The sequence below is a fragment of the Salminus brasiliensis genome, chromosome 20, assembly GCF_030463535.1.
Source record: "Salminus brasiliensis chromosome 20, fSalBra1.hap2, whole genome shotgun sequence".
NCBI classification, from domain to species: Eukaryota; Metazoa; Chordata; class Actinopteri; order Characiformes; family Bryconidae; genus Salminus; species Salminus brasiliensis.
The window spans coordinates 1,260,609-1,280,562 of record NC_132897.1 but is presented as its reverse complement, the minus strand read 5'-3'; the positions used below and the strand labels follow the sequence as shown (position 1 = coordinate 1,280,562).

Genomic DNA, 19,954 nt, shown 5'->3' with positions numbered 1-19,954 from the left:
GAAGCGATGCAGGGGGAGAGCGCCATCTACCCACCCTGGAGAGAGCAAGGCCAATCAAGGCCTATTAATTGAATATTATTTTGGTACGGAACCCAGTTTAACATCTTTACATGGGGCCCAAAGTCCCTGTATGGGAGCATTACTAGTGCTAGGGGAAGGTACGGACAGGTGGGTTAGCTGGCAGCAGCAAAAAGTGATATCAAATATAATAAAAAAATTCTATTAAGAAAAAAATGAATGAAATTAGAGGCAACCATTTGTATTTAAATGATATTAATTTTGGAATCTGAAGCTGATCTAACTTAGAATCCGAAACCGGCTTCGTTTCTTTGCTTTCACAACAGAAGCGAACAAAGGAACCCCAGAGAAACCGGTGATGTTTTCTAGGTTAGAGGGTTTAGAGCATCTGATATGAGTGAAGCCTTGTTTTTTCAGCAGCTCTATTCCCACTTTATCTCCGTCCATTCCGCTGTAGTTTATCTGATCTAGCATTTGAAAGGCACAGATAAAGACAGCCCAGAAAAAAGCGCCTCTCGTTTTTACTGTGTCCTCTTTTCAGGCTCCGTTCACTTCTACTGTAGCACCAACTCTCCTGTGGGTGTTTCCACCTTCAAACGCCACGTCTGATGCTCCGCTGAAGTCCTTCTGCCTGGTAGTCTCACTGAATCAGGTGGAGAAACTGTGTGAAAGTGCAGGTTAATGATGCACTACAAGGACAAAAGTATTCGGACACCTGCTCATCCATTGTTTTTTCAGATTTGAACCTGCTACTGTCCAGGGAGGAAGGCTTTCTACTAGAATTTGGAGGAGGAGCATTGCTGTGAGGATTTGATTGTATTCAGTGACAAGAGCACTTGTGAGGTCAGGATGTTGGATGGTGATCACCACCCCACCTCATCATCCCCAGCTCCCCAAAAGTACTGGATGGAGCTCCACCACCATCATTCCAGAGAACACAGTTCTTCCACTGCTCCACAGCTCCTCAATGCTGGGGGATTTTATACCCCTCTACTAGCCCACGCCTGGTATTAGGGACTAGACCAGTTGAGTGTGTGCATTTGCACATCCGTGTCAGCAATGGGTGCAACTTAAAGTAGCTGAATGCATTCATTAGAATGGGTGTCTACAAACTTTTGGACATATTTTACAGTGCAGCTGTAAATAAGTGTCGGCAGACGGTGAGAACTGCAGCCGTCTGAGAGCCGAGGGGAGCGGCGCGTGAGAACCGAGCGCTGAAAAGACCAGCAGACAGTCCAGCGCTAAACAAGGACAAACGCCAACAAAGGAGACAGCCACACAAGACGCCTCCTCTGTTTCTCTGCCTCCCTGAGGGCCAAAATCAGCTCCAGGTCAGCTGCACACACACACACACACACACACACACACACACACACACACACACACACACACTCACACACACACACACACTGCATGGGAACGAGCGACAGAGCAGAGAGACGGAACAGAGGAGAGAAAGAGAGAGAGAGGAGAGGGCATCCCTGTATCCTCTAAGTGCAGGATCGGGTTCAGGGATCTATTCATACCGGTCAGATCAGGTTCCGCGGCATCAGTGGTCCCTGACCGGCTCCCACAGGCTGAGGGTCCGCACACACACACAGAGCAGAGTAAAACAGTAAACCAGGGCTTAGCTTAGATTAGATTACATCCCATTCACAACCGCTCAATTCAACCCCCACACACACACACACACACACACACACACACACAGTGAGACAGTCACAGCACAGAGGAAAAAAGACAAATGGAAAGTTTAAGAGATTAATTTTATAATGTTACACTGGATTCAATTCAGATCAGTTCAGTTTGACTCAGATCAATTCAGATCAATTTAGTTCAATTCAGATAGATTTGGATCAGTTCAGTTCAGTTCAATTCAGATCTTTTCAGTTTGATTCAGATCATTTCAGTTCAGTTTAGTCCGGCTTAGTTCAAGTCAGTTCAATTCAGATCAATTTAGTTCAATTCAGATCAATTTAGTTCAATTCAGATAGGTTTGGATCAGTTCAATTGAATTCAATTAAATTCAATTCAATTCAGATCGGTTCAGTTCAGTTTAGTTCGGATCAGTTGAAGTCAGTTCAATTCAGATCAATTTAGTTAAATTCAGATAGGTTTGGATCAGTTCAATTAAATTCAGATCGGTTCAGTTCAGTTTAGTTCGGATCAGTTCAAGGCATTTCAATTCAGATCAATTTAGTTCAATTCAGATCGTGTTAGATCAGTTCAGTTCAATTCAGTTCAGTTTAGTTCAAATCAGTTCAGTTCAATTCAAATTGGTTTGGTTTGGATCAGTTCAATTAAATTATATTAAATTAAATTAAATTCGGTTCAGTCTGATTCAGTTCAATTAAGTTCAGTTTAGTTCGAATCAGTTCAGCTCAAATCAGATCGGTTTGCTCTGGATCAGTTCAGTTCAGTTCAAGTCAGTTTAAAACAGATCAGATCAGTTTGATTCAGCTGAGTTTAGTTCAGATCAGTTCAATTCAGATCAATTCAGTTTACTGTAGGCTAAATGGGTGGAGCTAAACTGCGGTATGTAAATGTGTTGGCGTGTGGGGTTGTTAATCTATATATATAAATGTATATAGACTGTGAGGACTGAACAGACTGCACGGTCGCTCGAACACAAGAAGGACGTTAATTTGGGTGATGCGTCCCTTTGTGGTTCCTGCGACTGCGTGACGCTGCATCCTGATTCGTCACCGCTGACCCTCCACCCAGATTTACACCCCAGCCTGCGTCGCGGCCTCTCGCAGAAACGAGCGGGAAGGCGACAATTTGCTTCCTCACCCACAAACTGCTCCTGGCCGGCAGAGACAGGGAGGGACACCCTGACCCGCTTTTTTTTTCGTCCCTTGCCGTGTTTTCTTTCCCAGATTTCCTCGTTCTCCTCCAACACATGACCCTGGCAGGCCGAGGACCAAAGTAAACCTCGGTTCTGACGGTAAAAGGGTTCACGGCCCAGGTCGGGCTCGATGGGTCCCGGCCCCTGAAACCCGAGCTGCTCGGACAACCACATAAACACATGGTAGCTTTTTAAGAAGCGCTGAGATGTGGACAGAGAGACGTGGGAGCTGAGCTGAGGCCTCGCTCCTCCTGAGGAACCACACTCCAGCTCCAGCTCCTGCTCCTGCTCCTGCTCCACCTTCTACCACGGCACTGGAGGTCCATACGCGAAAGGTGAGCAGTGGACAGGAGGCCTAAAGGGACACAACTTGAGATCCTCCACCTGAATAGAGTCTTATATCCCATCAATTAGCACTGGAGCGACAAGGCTAATGTAGGTAACAAGTAATGGAATCTTATACCCCACCAATTAGCACTAGAGCTAAAAGGCTAATATAGCTAAGAGTAAAGTAGGCTTACACTCCACCAATTAGCACTGGAGCTAAAAGGCTAATATAGCTAACAAGTAATGGAATCTTATACCCCACCAATTAGCACTAGAGCTAAAAGGCTAATATAGCTAACAAGTAATGGAATCTTATACCCCACCAATTAGCACTAGAGCTAAAAGGCTAATATAGCTAACAAGTAATGGAATCTTATACCCCACCAATTAGCACTAGAGCTAAAAGGCTAATATAACCAGAATGTAAAAGCTGCGCTGTCCCGCTTCTTTAAACATGGGAGGGTATGTGCTGGTTCAGGTGGGCAGTTAGCACCATGCTAATTGGTGAGATGAACTAGACTATCGCTTTAACGGTCATCATATGGTCAGACACAGCCTAAGCCTTCGAAGCGTCTATCTGCACAGCATATCCATTTTTCTTGGCATTTGTGGAGAATCTGGGCATTTGATGTGCACACACTCTCTCTGTCACACACACACACACACACGCCTGACAGCTTAATTTTGCGTTGTCTGGAGCTGCCTCTCTGGATTATGCTGGAACTGACACAACGAATCTGACACCACCTTGTTCTCAGCGCTTTCTTACACACACACACACACACACACACACACACTTTTACATAATGTAACGTCTGACATGTTCCATCAGCTCACCCGGAGGCGGGGGGGCGCTGCTATCTTCACTTTGATGTTACAGGAAATTCTGATGTATAAAGAGTTCAGTTTTTGGCCAAAGCAGTTCCTACAGTTCACACTGTATTCAGATTATGATTCATGAGTCAAATAAACGATTCTGAACCAAACTGATTAAAATCATGAATCAATCAAGACTGTAATCAAACTGAATTACAGGAAATTTGAGATTTGAAAGGTTACCACTACAAGACCTGTAACTGAATCACTGAATAACTGGAAATTTACAATTCATGGACTCATTTAATTAAGACTTATAATCAATCAAATTGAGGTAAATTCCATATTTCATGATTCATTGAGTCACTGAATTAAAAGAAAATAATTGAACTTGGTCATTTAATAAAGAACCGTTTCCTAAATGAATCATGGTAAATCTGAGATTTTATGATTCACTGAATCACACAATAAGGTATCGTAATGGTTTCTCAAATTCACTAAATCATTTCTAAAAGACTCATAATTATATATATATAAAATACGAGTCTTTTATTATTATAATTATTTAGTGAATCTGAAATCTGAGTCATTTCCTAAACAAGAATACTGTTTCCTCAAATACAGTTTAATTTAAAATGTTAATTGAATCGGAATCATTAAAGAATCGCAAATATAATGACTCACTGAATCATTACCAAAAGAATCAGAATTTACTTGATTCCATTGTGAGTATTTCAGAGCACAGGAGTGTGTATATATATATATATATATATGTGTGTGTGTGTGTGTGTTTCAGAGCACAGAAGTGTGTACGTGTGAGTGTGTGTGTGTGTGTGTGTGTGTGGTTCAGAGCACAGGAGTGTGTATATATGTGTGTGTTTCAGAGCACAGGAGTGTGTATATGTGTGTGTGTGTGTTTGTGTTTCAGAGCACAGGAGTATGTATGTGTGTGTGTGTGTGTGTGTGTGTGTGTGTGTGTGTGTGTTTCAGAGCACAGGAGTATGTATGTGTGTGTGTGTGTGTGTGTGTGTGTGTGTGTGTGTGCGTGTGTGTGTGTGTTTCAGAGCACAGTGAGAGGACGTGGGTTTGTGGTGTTCATTTATTTTCTCGTCTAACCTCTAACCTCTGTGTACTGTCCCAGCCAGACCACAGAGGTCAAAAGGTCACCCCCTCCACCGAGCCACAAATCAGAGCTTTTCTGTGGAAACACAGCTCATCACACACACCTCTCTCTCTCGCTCGCCCTGATCTTCATATCATTTACATTATATATGTTATTATTTATTACAAGCTGTAATATTCTCTCTCTCTCTCTCTCTCTCTCTCTCTCTCTCTCCTGCTTCTTCTCTTAAGTCTCTCGTCCTTAAAAAAAACAAATCAGACATAAAAAAGATTTCTATTTTAAACAGGATTCAGATATAAACTCACAGTCCAGTCTGAGCAGGACAGAGAGGCTCAACCTGCAAGGCCATAATTAACACTAGACCTGACCTCTGACCTTTACTCTAACATCAAACACATACAGGGCAAACAGATGTCCATGGTAAATCTCTCACACACACACACACACACACACACACACTGTTTTTATGTCTTGTAACCATATTATATATATATATACACTCTATAAGTATTATATACAATATAATAATAAATATACAAGTATATTTATATAATAATAATAATAATAACAATAATATGTCCTGTATGTGTTATATATACACGTTAGAAAGTCAGGACCGCTCTGAAAGTGTATGAAAACAAACACACACTCAGACATGTGTGCAGGCTTTGCCGCTGTCCGATTGTGGTTTAGCTGAGAGTCTGATTTAGCAGACGCAGTGACCACATCAGAGTCCGTAGTTTTAGAAAGGTATTCCTATGGTTCCTACATTTCCCAGAAGTCCTTCCACCCACTTCCTGCCAGCAAATCTTCACATTTACACACAACAGGCTGTAATTACTGACCCAGCCGACCAAGGCCACAACCAGCGGCACAGAGACGGAAAATTCTAAACCACAGCCACTGACAACGCACTCACACACTCACACACACACACACACACACACACACACACACACACACACATTACAGACTTCTTTGCTACTGTGACTTCTGTGCTTTCACTCATTGGCCACTTTATTGGAAACACCTACCTTGTGCTTTCACTCACTGGCCACTTTATTGGAAACACCTACCTTGTGCTTTCACTCACTGGCCACTTTATTGGAAACAACTACCTCATGCTTCCACTCACTGGCCACTTTATTGGAAACCCCTATCTTGTGCATTCACTCACTGGCCACTTTATTGGAAACCCTTATCTTGTGCATTCACTCACTGGCCACTTTATTGGAAACACCTACCTTGTGCTTCCACTCACTGGCCACTTTATTGGAAACCCCTACCTTGTGCTTCCACTCACTGGCCACTTTATTAGAAACACCTACCTTGTGCTTCCACTCACTGGCCACTTTATTGGAAACACCTACCTTGTGCTTCCACTCACTGGCCACTTTATTGGAAACCCCTATCTTGTGCTTTCACTCACTGTTGTAGGCTGAATGAGGGGCCTAAAACACTAAAGGTTAAATGAGTGACCCTTAATTACAATAGGCTGAATGGGTGGGGCTAAATTACTGTAGGCGGAATGGGTGGGGCTAAAGTGATGTAGGCGGAATGGGTGGGGCTAAGATGCTGTAGGCTGAAGGGGTGGGGCTAGGATGCTGTAGGCTGAATGGGTGGGGCTAAGATGACAGCTAATTCAGAGGTTTCTGCAGGCTTGTGACATCATGATTAGACTGTTCTGAAGATCAAAAGTAACAAAAATCTTTAATATAAAATCAGAAATCAGTGAAAGGTGAGATCCGGATGATTATCTGCTGAGAGGCAGAATGCAGATGCAGGGCAGTGTGAACAGATCCAGGATGTTCAGAAAGCCTGAGCGCCGGTTCTCTCGTGCGGGAAGCTCTTTAAATGCATGCTTAATGCGAAGGTACAGATGGCAGAGCTCATGCGCTGCCCAGATGGCATAACCTCTCATTTGAATGGAAGGCTGTAATTAAGAAAGGAAAAATTAAAAGGGAAGCTTCAGGATTTGCTTTTCGAGACTTGAAACGAGAACTGAAATTACAGCGTGAGGAGTCCGGGCTCACGTGGTCGTTATTAAACCGGAGCGGACGCATGCGGCTTTCCCGGCCGGCTCGGAGGACGATGACGGCTGTCCGGGAGGAGAGCGCTCCACTGTGCAGACATACGACCCTGTTTCCACAGTCACTCTGTTATTACACATTCAGAACAGTCAATGCTGAGCCGGGCAGCTTAATTAAAGCTGAATACTGTCTGATCACAATCCATTCCAAGTACCTTCGTCAGATTCTGCCAATTCCGATCCGAGTACCTTGATGCTGAATACAGGACGATACTGATCCATGTAGCTTGATGTTGAGTATCACCCGATACAGATCTGATCTGAGCATCTTATTGTTAAGCACTGGCTGATACTTATCCGATCTAAGTTAATTAATGTTACGCATTGGCTGATACCGATCCGATCCGATCCGAGAACCTTAATGCGCAGTATTGGCCGAGGCTAATTCAATCACCTTAATGCTAATTATGCGTATTGGGCAATACTGATCTGAGCAGCTTAATTCTGAGTATCGGTCGATACTGATCCGATCTGAGTACCTTAATGTTAAATATGGGCTTACACTGATCCAATCCAAGTACCTTAATGCGTAGTATCGTCCAATACTAATTCAATTACCTTAATGCTGAGTATTGGGCAATACTAATTTGATTAGCGTAATTCTGAGTATTGGTCGATACTGATCCGATCCAAGTATCTTAATGCTAAATACTGTCTGATACCAATCCTATTATCTTAATGCTGAGTATCGTTCAATACTAATTCAATCACCTTAATGCTGAGTATTGGCCAATACTGATCCAAATAGCTTTATTCGGAGTATTGGTCGATACTGATCCGATCCGAGTGTCTTAATGTTAAATAATGGCTTATACTGATCCGAACTGAGTACCATAATGCTGAATATTGGTCGATACTGTTTCGATCCAAAGGATCGGCTGATACTAATCCGATCCGAGCACCTTAACAGCTAATACTGATCCAAGTAGCTTCATTCTGAGTATTGACTGATACTGATCCGATGTGAGTACCTCTATTGTGAGGATCTGCTGATACTGTTCCGAACCAAGTACCCAAACAGCTAATACTAATCTGAGTAGCTTAATTCTGAGTATCTTAATGCTAAGTATAGGCTGATACTGATCCAATCTAAGTACCTTAATGCTGCTTATTTTCGGACACTATCAGCACTAGCTGATACTTATCCAATCCAAGTAAGTTAATGCTATGTATTGGCTGATACCGATCCGATCCAAGTACCTTAATGCTGAGTACTGGCCAATACTGATCTGAGTAGCTTATTTCTGAGTATCAGTCGATACTGATCCAATCTGAGTATCTTAATGCTAAGTATAGGCTGATGCTGATCCAATCTAAGTACCTTAATGCTGCTTATTTTCCGATACTGATCTAATCCAAGAACCACAATGCTGAGTATCGTCCGATACAGATCTGATCTGGGTATCTGATTGTTAAGCACTAGCTGATAGTTATCTGAGTAAGCTAATGTATGTATTGGCTGATACCGATCCGAGTACCTTAATGCTGAGTATTGGCCAATACTGATCTAATCCAAGAACCATAATGCTGAGTATTGTCTGATAATTTAGTTTACCGCAGTCAAAGCTCTAGAACCGCAGATATCACATACCACAGATAAACGGTTCTCTTCCTCACTGCTGCAGACTGGGAATAATGTCCATTAGCGAGCGCTCCGTTAGAACACAGCGGTAAAAACAAAGGATCAGAGCTGGATCAGGCTCAAAATAGCCAACTGAGCCCGGATCCATACTTTCTTTAACCTTCATTACATTATTTTACAGTCATATTCCTGAAGATCAACACACACATTACAGTGTTTTACCTGCTCTAACACACCTGTTCCACCTTGTTACCTCACCAGTAGTCATTTACTAAGGTTAAACTGGCTGTTTTAGAGCTGGTTCAGCGTACTAATGGTCCAAATTTACCGGCTTTCTATTAGTTCATTTATACAGTACATTTCATATTAAATACAGTCTAACAGAGTCATTCTCCTCGGGTTCAATACACAGATTTCAGATACTGTCCTGCGCCAACACACCTGCTCCAGCTCGATTAATGAGTGTAAACTGCTCGTTTTCGAGCTGGGAGAGCTGCTTTCCTCCACTTTCATTCATTTACATGACAAAATCCACACTGTGCCCCAGTCTTGCTGCCATATTAACTGCGTGTTTAGTGCAACACCTTTAATAACTTATTATTAAACCATTAATTAGGACAAAACAAGCTTAGCTGAACACTAAAATGACCAAAGCTACAGCTGTGACCACTAAACTGTGCAGCAGTGTTTGTATTTATTTACGCTCATTTACGCATATTTAGATGTTTGTTCAGCTCTAACACGTCTGATTCACGTCATCATTCCGTTAATAACACATTTATGAGGCTATATAAGGTGTATTAGAGCAGGTAAACACTAAAGTGTGCACTGTTTCCTCATATTTGCCCTTGCTAAATTCTACACATTTCATTGCCCCTGCTCTAACACACCCACTTCACCTCATTAGCTCATTAATAATCTATTAATCTAATAATAATCTAATAATCCATCTTAAACTGGCAGGTTTAGATCTGGGAACGCTGAATGTGGAGTGTACAAATACAACCTGCTGCTGCATTAGAGCAGCGATTCTACCTGTTTTACCTGCTCGAACCCACCTGGTCCAGCTCATCAACTCAAGGTTAATCCATTAATGAGGGTAATTTAGTGGAATTACAGCTGGAAAAGCAGTAATGGCCCATTTTTAGGCCATAAGTGTGACTGTAGAGCACGACAGGACGCATCGACTACACTGATGATACGCCGCCTCCTTCACACGCCGCACTTTTTAATGCTTTCCCTGCCATAAAGAACCTAATTCAGATCCTTAATTCTATTATTAATGAGTCTAGTAGGTCAGTGATGGCGTCTATGCTGTTTATGCAATATTAAATACAGTGTATACGAGATAAACACCTCCAGCATCGACATTTCACTGTGTTTCCTCCTCTAACACACAGTTATCTCGACAGTAATCAATCAGTGAAGTTAAATATGGTGTAGAAGATGAGTAAAACAGTCTTTTACCTGCTGTAACACACCTGGAGCAGCTCATCAACTCAGGGTTAATCCATTAACAGAGGTGGATTAGCAGAATTGTAATTGTGGCAGCTGTAATTACCAATTTTTCACTCATGATTATGACCGTAGCTCACTCTGCTGCTCTGTGAACTCCACAGTTCAGTGTTTATAAGCGGTAATTCTATTAAATACACATTTATAAGGTTATATATGGTGTATAATAGCAGGTAAACACTAAAGTCACCAAGTTTCTTCACATTTACTTCTGTTCATGAGTAGAAAGCATCTAAATCAAGGCTGGTTTACCTTACTAAATTTTTAATAACCAACTGATATCAGTATTAGAGCTGTGTCTGCTTGTGTATATCACTGTATTATGGGCTGCTGCACTACTTCCTCCATATTCTGTATATTTCAGTGTTTTTCCTGCTATATTGAACTTAATTCAGATCATAATCTCATTATAAATCAGTCTATTAGGTGAAATATGGTATTTATGCTATTAATTCAAGGTTAAATGTGGTGTATACAATTTTATATTTTGAACCTATCACCTTATTAGTGCATTGATAATCAATTACTAATGGTTAAATGATGTTTAACAGGCAGATGTTTACACTGAGGATAAATTGTATTATTAATTACATAATTAATATGTCTATTTATATATTATATTATATATTATTTATATTTATATATATGTATAATATATGTTTTGTGTGGGTTTTAATGCATTTATGCTCCGTTATCACAACACACACATTTCAAAGGTGTCCTCCCACCTCTAACACACCTGTCCCACCTCATTAGCTCATTAATAATCAATTAATGACATTAAATGGTCAGTTTCAGAGCTGGGAAAGCTGTATTTGTCCACTTTTGTTCATATAAATGACCAAAATCATAATCAGCCCCATGTTCTGCACCTTACAGTATAACACATAGTTATAGCTCATTAATAAGCCATTAATTAGATCAAACACCTTAGATAAACACTAATAAACACAGACTGCCAGGGTGTCCCAATGCTACAGCATGCATCTCCCTGCTGAAACAGCTGATGCAGCTCATTAGCTCAGTAACTTCTATACAAGAGGATGTAAACACTTGCTCGTGCGTTTTACAAAGCTGCAGCCCAGCAGAACAGTACCACACAATCAGACACTGCAAACAGGGTTTATTTGAGCTTCAACTGACAGAAAAACACCAGTCATGGAAAGATTAGGCCCCATCAGTAACTATGCACGCATACAGCATCGCACACTTGCTTCTAGTGCGCTTAGGTTAGCTCCGTTTCCTAACTCTCCGTTCCACCTTAAATAGCGCAGCAGATGCAGCGCAGCGCCCGCAGACGCCAGACGCTTCCACTGCGCCATTTAAGGTGGAACGGAAAGTTCGAGTTGACAAACGCAAATAAAAGTGCAAATGTAGCCTTAAACTTCTCCTCAAACCATGTAAAGTGGCTCGGAAATCTCGAACACACTCCCTAACGTGCTTTCTGACCCTCTGTGGTCTGCAAAACACCCCTTTAAACGCGCTTTACACACAAAGTTGAAGCATGAAAACTCGTGTGGGACTCACCGGAGTGGAAGTGGCCGTAAGCCGCCCGCACGGCCAGGACGATCAGCGATAAAAACCCCAAACTCTCCATCCTGCCTCCTTCGGTTCTTCCTCTCCTCCTTCCTTTTCTTGCTCTTCGTCTTCCTCGCCTTGCTCTTCGTCTCGCGGACGCAGCGTTTCGGAGCGCGAGCTTCTCTTTCGCCTGCTGTCTGGCTGCTGCTGCTGCTGCTGCTGCTGCTGCGTGTCGCCCGTGAGCTGCGTGTGGCGTGCAGGACTGGAGCGCGAGAGGAACCCCGGGCTGAGTTAAGAAGGTGAGTGAGTGAGAGAGGGAGGGTGAGAGAGAGAGAGAGAGAGAGAGAGAGGGGTGGATCCGATTACTAATCATGTGACAGGAAAAGAAATTTGGGAAAGTTGGGAAAGTTGGGAAAGTTGGGAAAGCTGGGGGGGGGGGTTAGAGGGGGGGTTAATAGATTTTGGAACTCATGCAGGCTTGTTTTGCTTGCAGTGAATGCAAAAGTGCGCGCGAGACGTGGAGGTCAGCTGCTTTTGCATGCACACAGCTGCGTGCAAAAGTTTGGGTACCCCTGTTTAAAGTCTGTAGCAGATGAACGGACCTCAGAAAGACTCGGAAAGCCAAATATGAAGCTTTATTATCAACTTTTTATGCAAAATTACTCATTTTTTTTTACGTTTTGTACAATTTTACAGAGAAAATGAGGGGATTTGAGCTCTCAGACCTTAATTAGCTTGTTTAGACTGTTCACAAACATTGTTAGTCTAAATCTGTGCCCTATTCACTACCCCCTATTCACTGTCCCCTACATGAGACAATCCAGAGTCACTATATAGGGCATTATTATAGGGAACAGACATCCACAAGGTAGTGACTATTTACAGTGCATTGTGGGATTTTTACAGTGCAGTAAAAGGTTCACCACCACAAAGTGACGGAGCCCAAAAATAGTGCACTATACAGTGAATAGGGGTCCGTGTGGGGCCTGTAACGGATGGCAACCAGGGTCAGTGATGGGATTAGGAGGCATTGAAACATGGGCCCCATCTGGGTTGTACATGGGATACATGTGAGATCAGGGTGGGCTGTATTGATGGGCCCCCCATATGGAAATCCCAGCTGGCTCCCAGTAAAACACTTGTACAAACCCACTCAAGGCCTGCCTGGGGCCCACATTTCACCCATGTGAGCCCCATATGAGCTTGTTGGCAGGGCAGTTTCGGACGTGATGCAAACTTCAAAGCTTATAAATACTCGAGTGTGTCCCATACAGAAGACAGCTGCCTTGCTTCCTTGCTGCCTTGCTGCCTATGCAGTCTCATAAGTCATGCTCATGCCTCGAAGTCCACCTTGGAAGTTCGTACTTCTACTTTTGTTACAATTATTCAAATTAAGTAGTTAATTAATCAATTAATAGGGAACAGTAGCCTGTACTTTGTACATTTACACAGTTAACTGCATTTCGTATTGACAAGTGCAGCACTTCCCGAGAAGAACACCTCTCCAACTGTTCAGCATTGGGGTGGACGGATCGTGCTTTGGGGTTGTGTTGCAGACAGTGGTCCAAGACCAGCAAACTCTGGAAGCAAGCATCACATCATCACGTCATTTGTATAACACCAAAATCCTACAGTAGGATAACAATCCTGAACACACCTGGACAGGGATTCAGGCCCTGAACCACCAGGGCCTAAAAATGAGGCTCCAACAGCAGCACCAGGCCCAGAGCAAACTGTCTCCCTCTGCTGGCAGCAACAAGGCACTGCAGTCTCCTTGGTGGGCCCGTTAGGCCCATTACACCAAAGCAAAGTGGAATGAAAGGGCAGCTCCATCGCTCGCACTGCAAATAGCAAGCCTGCGCCCGCATCTTCAGCTCTTCAGTGATCTCACTGACCGCCGAGATTAAAAGCAACTCACCCAAAACCCCAAATGTGCTGCTGGATCGCTTAGTAAGAATAACACGCTGCTGCCTGGCGCCTTTTTTCTAAGGCCTGAATATGATGTGGGTAGGCCCAGAGTGACCATAAGGGCACGGACCATCTGTAGGACGCTCCCTCTCGACAGTGCGCTGCAGAAATACCTCATCTTCACCGCAGCTGACCGTCTGAACTGGAACGCCCCGTGGTGAGATGAATGAACAGGGTTGTTTTGCTTCAGCGCTGTTCAGGATACAATCCGCCGCATTCCTGTGAACGAAGAGAACCAGAGAGGTTCTAGCAAACATGAAAACATGAAGCAAAGGGTGTTCTGTAAAGTCCTGAAAAATGGTTCTCTGACCGGTAACAACAGAAGTTGAAGAGCTTTGTAAACAGGCAAGGGTTCGAACAGGGTTCTTTGAGCCGTCTTTGGTTCTTTGCTGTAGAACCCCTTAAGAACCCCTTTTTAAGTGAGTGGGAGTTGAGCACCGGGGAACGTGTGGATCCTAGCCTTAGTAACGAGATAAGCTAGGTGTTTCCAATAAAGTGGCCAGTGAGTAAAAGCACAAGCTAGGTGTTTCCAATAAAGTGGCCAGTGAGTGGAAGCACAAAATATGGGTTTCCAATAAAGTGGCCAGTGAGTGGAAACACAAGGTACGCGTTTCTAATAAAGTGGCCAGTGAGTGGACATACAAGCTAGGTGTTTCCAATAAAGTGGTCAGTGAGTGGAAGCACAAGGTAGGGGTTTCTAATAAAGTGGCCAGTGAGTGGAAGCACAAGGTAGGGGTTTCCAATAAAGTGGCCAGTGAGTGGAAGCACAAGGTAGGTGTTTCTAATAAAGTGGCCAGTGAGGTGAAGCACAAGGTAGGGGTTTCTAATAAAGTGGCCAGTGAGTGGAAGCACAAGGTAGGCATTTCTAATAAAGTGGCCAGTGAGTGGAAGCACAAGGTAGGGGTTTCTAATAAAGTGGCCAGTGAGTGAAAGCACAAGGTAGGGGTTTCCAATAAAGTGGCCAGTGAGTGGAAGCACAAGGTAGAGGTTTCCAATAAAGTGGCCAGTGAGGTGAAGCACAAGGTAGGGGTTTCCAATAAAGTGGCCAATGAGTGGAAGCACAAGGTAGGCGTTTCTAATAAAGTGGCCAGTGAGTGGACATACAAGCTATGTGTTTCTAATAAAGTGGCCAGTGAGTGGAAACACAAGGTAGGGGTTTCTAATAAAGTGGCCAGTGAGTGCACATACAAGCTAGGTGTTTCCAATAAAGTGGCCAGTGAGTGGAAACACAAGGTAGGTGTTTCTAATAAAGTGGCCAGTGAGTGGAAACACAAGGTAGGGGTTTCTAATAAAGTGGCCAGTGAGTGGAAGCACAAGGTAGGTGTTTCCAATAAAGTGGCCAGTGAGTGGAAACACAAGATAGGGGTTTCCAATAAAGTGGCCAGTGAGTGGAAACACAAGGTAGGGGTTTCTAATAAAGTGGCCAGTGAGTGGACATACGAGCTAGGTGTTTCTAATAAAGTGGCCAGTGAGTGCACATACAATCTAGGTGTTTCCAATAAAGTGGCCAGTGAGTGGAAACACAAGGTAGGGGTTTCCAATAAAGTGGCCAGTGAGTGGAAACACAAGGTAGGGGTTTCTAATAAAGTGGCCAGTGAGTGGAAACACAAGGTAGGGGTTTCTAATAAAGTGGCCAGTGAGTGGAAGCACAAGGTAGGTGTTTCCAATAAAGTGGCCAGTGAGTGGAAACACAAGGTAGGGGTTTCCAATAAAGTGGCCAGTGAGTGGAAACACAAGGTAGGGGTTTCCAATAAAGTGGCCAGTGAGTGGAAACACAAGGTAGGGGTTTCTAATAAAGTGGCCAGTGAGTGCACATACAAGCTAGGTGTTTCCAATAAAGTGGCCAGTGAGTGGACATACGAGCTAGGTGTTTCTAATAAAGTGGCCAGTGAGTGGAAGCACAAGGTAGGTGTTTCCAATAAAGTGGCCAGTGAGTGGAAACACAAGGTAGGGGTTTCTAATAAAGTGGCCAGTGAGTGGAAGCACAAGGTAGGGGTTTCCAATAAAGTGGCCAGTGAGTGGAAACACAAGGTAGGGGTTTCCAATAAAGTGGCCAGTGAGTGGAAACACAAGGTAGGGGTTTCTAATAAAGTGGCCAGTGAGTGGAAACACAAGGTAGGGGTTTCTAATAAAGTGGCCAGTGAGTGCACATACAAGCTAGGTGTTTCCAATAAAGTGGCCAGTGAGTGGACATACGAGCTAGGTGTTTCTAATAAAGTGGCCAGTGAGTGCACATACAATCTAGGTGTTTCTAATAAAGTGGCCAGTGAGTGGAAGCACAAGGTAGGGGTTTCTGATAAAGTGGCCAGTGAGTGGACATACGAGCTAGGTGTTTCTAATAAAGTGGCCAGTGAGTGCACATACAATCTAGGTGTTTCCAATAAAGTGGCCAGTGAGTGGAAACACAAGGTAGGGGTTTCTAATAAAGTGGCCAGTGAGTGGAAACACAAGGTAGGTGTTTCCAATAAAGTGGCCAGTGAGTGGACATACGAGCTAGGTGTTTCTAATAAAGTGGCCAGTGAGTGCACATACAAGCTAGGTGTTTCCAATAAAGTGGCCAGTGAGTGGAAACACAAGGTAGGGGTTTCTAATAAAGTGGCCAGTGAGTGGACATACGAGCTAGGTGTTTCTAATAAAGTGGCCAGTGAGTGCACATACAATCTAGGTGTTTCCAATAAAGTGGCCAGTGAGTGGAAACACAAGGTAGGTGTTTCCAATAAAGTGGCCAGTGAGTGGAAACACAAGGTAGGGGTTTCTAATAAAGTGGCCAGTGAGTGGAAACACAAGGTAGGGGTTTCTAATAAAGTGGCCAGTGAGGGGAAGCACGAGTTTAGGCCAAAACCTAAAGCTTTTCACAACAAATTCACCATTTATCGACGATACTCTGTGTTTGACTAAAATAAGGTGCATACAGTGTGCATACACACACACACACACACACACACACACACACACACACACACACATTTGAACGTGTGTTCCTTTGAGACTGTGCTGGAAATCACATGCTGCTCTGGTCTGAACTTGTTCCTCAGGTACATTCTTCATGGCTGACTGCAGCGACAATATCTCCAGCCTTTGTTCATAAACGCGCCCCTTTCTACTGTTGAACTCTTCTGAAGAAGATACACTTCAGTTATTATGCTGCATTATACCATATCCACAGATCTTAAGAGACTTTAAAGCGATAGTTTGGTCAGAAGTCACATTCCTCCACTCTCCAGTTTACTTAACATCTCAGCACGGGTTGAGGCAAGACCAGGCTTAAGCTGAACCCATGTGCTGCCATTCTACATATTCTTACTCAAGTTGTCCATTCCACCTTAAATGCTGCTGTTCTACCCTAAATGGAGCTGTTCCACCCTAAATGGAGCTGTTCCACCCTAAATGCTGCTGTTCTACCCTAAATGGAGCTGTTCCACCTGACATAGTGTAGCAGTTTGAGGCAGAGTAGCCATTTCAGGCAAGCAGAAGCCACACTTAGCTCCATATTCCCCAGCTTCTTGTTCAAATTTTCCATTCCACCTTAAATTAAGATGTTCAACCTGAAATAGTGCAGCGGTTTAAGACAAAGTTAGCCCCATATTCCTCAGCTTCTAATTGATAATGTCCATTTTACCTTAAATGGAGCTGTTCTGCTTTAAATGCAGCAGCCGTTTGAGGCTGGAAAGCAGTTTCAGGCAATATAAATATGTAACATCTATCCATTCCACCTTAAATGAGGCTGTTCCACCTTAAATAGTGTTGCAGTTTGAGGCAAGAAAGCAATTTCAGCACGAGGTAGGTGTTTCCAATAAAGTGGCCAGTGAGTGGAAGCACAAGGTAGGTGTTTCTAATAAAGTGGCCAGTGAGTGGAAGCACAAGGTAGGGGTTTCCAATAAAGTGGCCAGTGAGTGGAAGCACAAGGTAGGGGTTTCTAATAAAGTGGCCAGTGAGTGAAAGCACAAGGTAGGGGTTTCCAATAAAGTGGCCAGTGAGTGGAAACACAAGGTAGGGGTTTCCAATAAAGTGGCCAGTGAGTGGAAGCACGAGGTAGGTGTTTCTAATAAAGTGGCCAGTGAGTGGAAGCACAAGGTAGGTGTTTCTAATAAAGTGGCCAGTGAGTGGAAGCACAAGGTAGGTGTTTCTAATAAAGTGGCCAGTGAGTGGAAGCACGAGGTAGGGGTTTCTAATAAAGTGGCCAGTGAGTGGAAGCACGAGGTAGGGGTTTCTAATAAAGTGGCCAGTGAGTGGAAGCACGAGGTAGGGGTTTCTAATAAAGTGGCCAGTGAGTGGAAGCACGAGGTAGGGGTTTCTAATAAAGTGGCCAGTGAGTGGAAGCACGAGGTAGGGGTTTCTAATAAAGTGGCCAGTGAGTGGAAGCACAAGGTAGGGGTTTCTAATAAAGTGGCCAGTGAGTGGAAGCACAAGGTAGGGGTTTCTAATAAAGTGGCCAGTGAGTGGAAGCACGAGGTAGGGGTTTCTAATAAAGTGGCCAGTGAGTGGAAGCACGAGGTAGGGGTTTCTAATAAAGTGGCCAGTGAGTGGAAGCACAAGGTAGGGGTTTCTAATAAAGTGGCCAGTGAGTGGAAGCACAAGGTAGGGGTTTCTAATAAAGTGGCCAGTGAGTGGAAGCACAAGGTAGGGGTTTCTAATAAAGTGGCCAGTGAGTAAGCCATTATATCTCAGAGGATGACTGGACGGGTAGATGACATAGAGAGATTTTGGATCTCAGCCCAATCGCTTTATCACAGCTGGAACAGCCAGCACACTTTAGCGTGCAGTGTGATTCATTACACACAGACCACACACACACACACACACACACACACACACACATTCTATTATAATACACAGATTTTATACCTTGCAGCCAATGTTTTACATATGTAAGATTATAAAAAATGGCATATATCATACACTGCATATGTCCAAATGTTTGTGGACACCCATTCTAATGAATGCATTCAGCTACTTTAAGCTGCACCTATTGCTGACACAGATGTGCAAATGCACACACACAGCTTGTCTAGTCCCTGTAGAGAAGAAGAGAAGTACTGCCAATAGAATAGGACTCTCTGGAGCAGATCAACATCATGACCCTATTGGCTCCAGGCTGCCTAATAATGCCAGGCATGGGCTAGAAGAGGGGTATAAAGCCCCCCAGCATTGAGGAGCTGTGGAGCAGTGGAAGAACTGTGATCTCTGGAATGATGGTGGTGGTGGAGCTCCATCCAGTACTTTTGGGATGAGTTGGGGAGTTGGGGATGATGAGGTGGGGTGGTGATCATCCAAAATCCTGACCTCACTAAGGTTCTTGTTACTCTCTTTTTAATACCATTGATTTCAGAGGAAACAATGAATGAGCAGGTGTCCCAATACTTCTAAGCCTATAACAATGAGATGGACAGTGTAAAAATGGCTGTAATTATTACACAGTAAGGACTGTTTAGGAATGTCCACGGATTCTGGACTACAGGCTGTCATTGACTAAAAGGCATGCATGTTAATTACACATGCCTATGTCGTAACAGTGCCTCCACCATGTTTGACAGATGATGTTGTATACTTTGGATTAGAAAATCTTTCTTTCCTGCTCCGTAGTCAAGCTAATCTTGAGTTTCTCCTGTCCCAAGAAATGTATAAAGGTGTCTCTATCAGAGATCTGTTATCAGTGAATTGTCCAATTACTTTTGACCATGTGGAAATGGAGATTTTAACAGTATTTTATTTGAAATTACATTAAAACTGAAGGTCTGAAATTCAGTGGCATCTTGCTTTATTACAAGTCCATTAAGGTGACCGAGGCAAATGTACAAAAGTACAAAAGTTGTGTCCCTGTCCAAATACTTATGGACTAATAATTATCCATGCGTTTATCTTTTCTTTGTTTCTCTCTCTGTTTGAAGTCAGGCTCCCTCGCCCTCTTGTTTGAACAGATATATATTTTCTCTCTCCTTGAGGGAAACTTCTGCACAATCAAAGCAAAAGATAAAAGTGAACATCCAAACCGGTCCCACCTGCGCAGAACACACACACACACACACACACACATTCTCAGTGTATTTTCTGCAGTCTCTAATTAAAGTGCGGTGTACCTCAGGTGAGGGTGTGTATGTGTATGTATGTGTGTGTTATTAGCTGCTCTTATCTTTAAAGCCCAGTTGCAGA

At 43.4% G+C, this 19,954-nt stretch overlaps 2 protein-coding genes across 2 annotated transcripts in view; both read right to left on the bottom strand.

Moving 5' to 3' along the window:
- The window catches only part of kremen1 (kringle containing transmembrane protein 1), a 73,968-nt gene extending 61,954 nt beyond the window's left edge, over positions 1–12,014 (bottom strand). The window contains 1 exon segment of the mRNA XM_072665272.1: positions 11,846–12,014. Within this exon segment, the coding sequence (XP_072521373.1) occupies positions 11,846–11,915 (70 nt within the window). The 5' untranslated portion in view covers positions 11,916–12,014.
- atad1a (ATPase family AAA domain containing 1a) overlaps positions 1–19,954 on the bottom strand; it is a 296,764-nt gene that overhangs the window by 18,600 nt on the left and 258,210 nt on the right. The window lies entirely within an intron of this gene.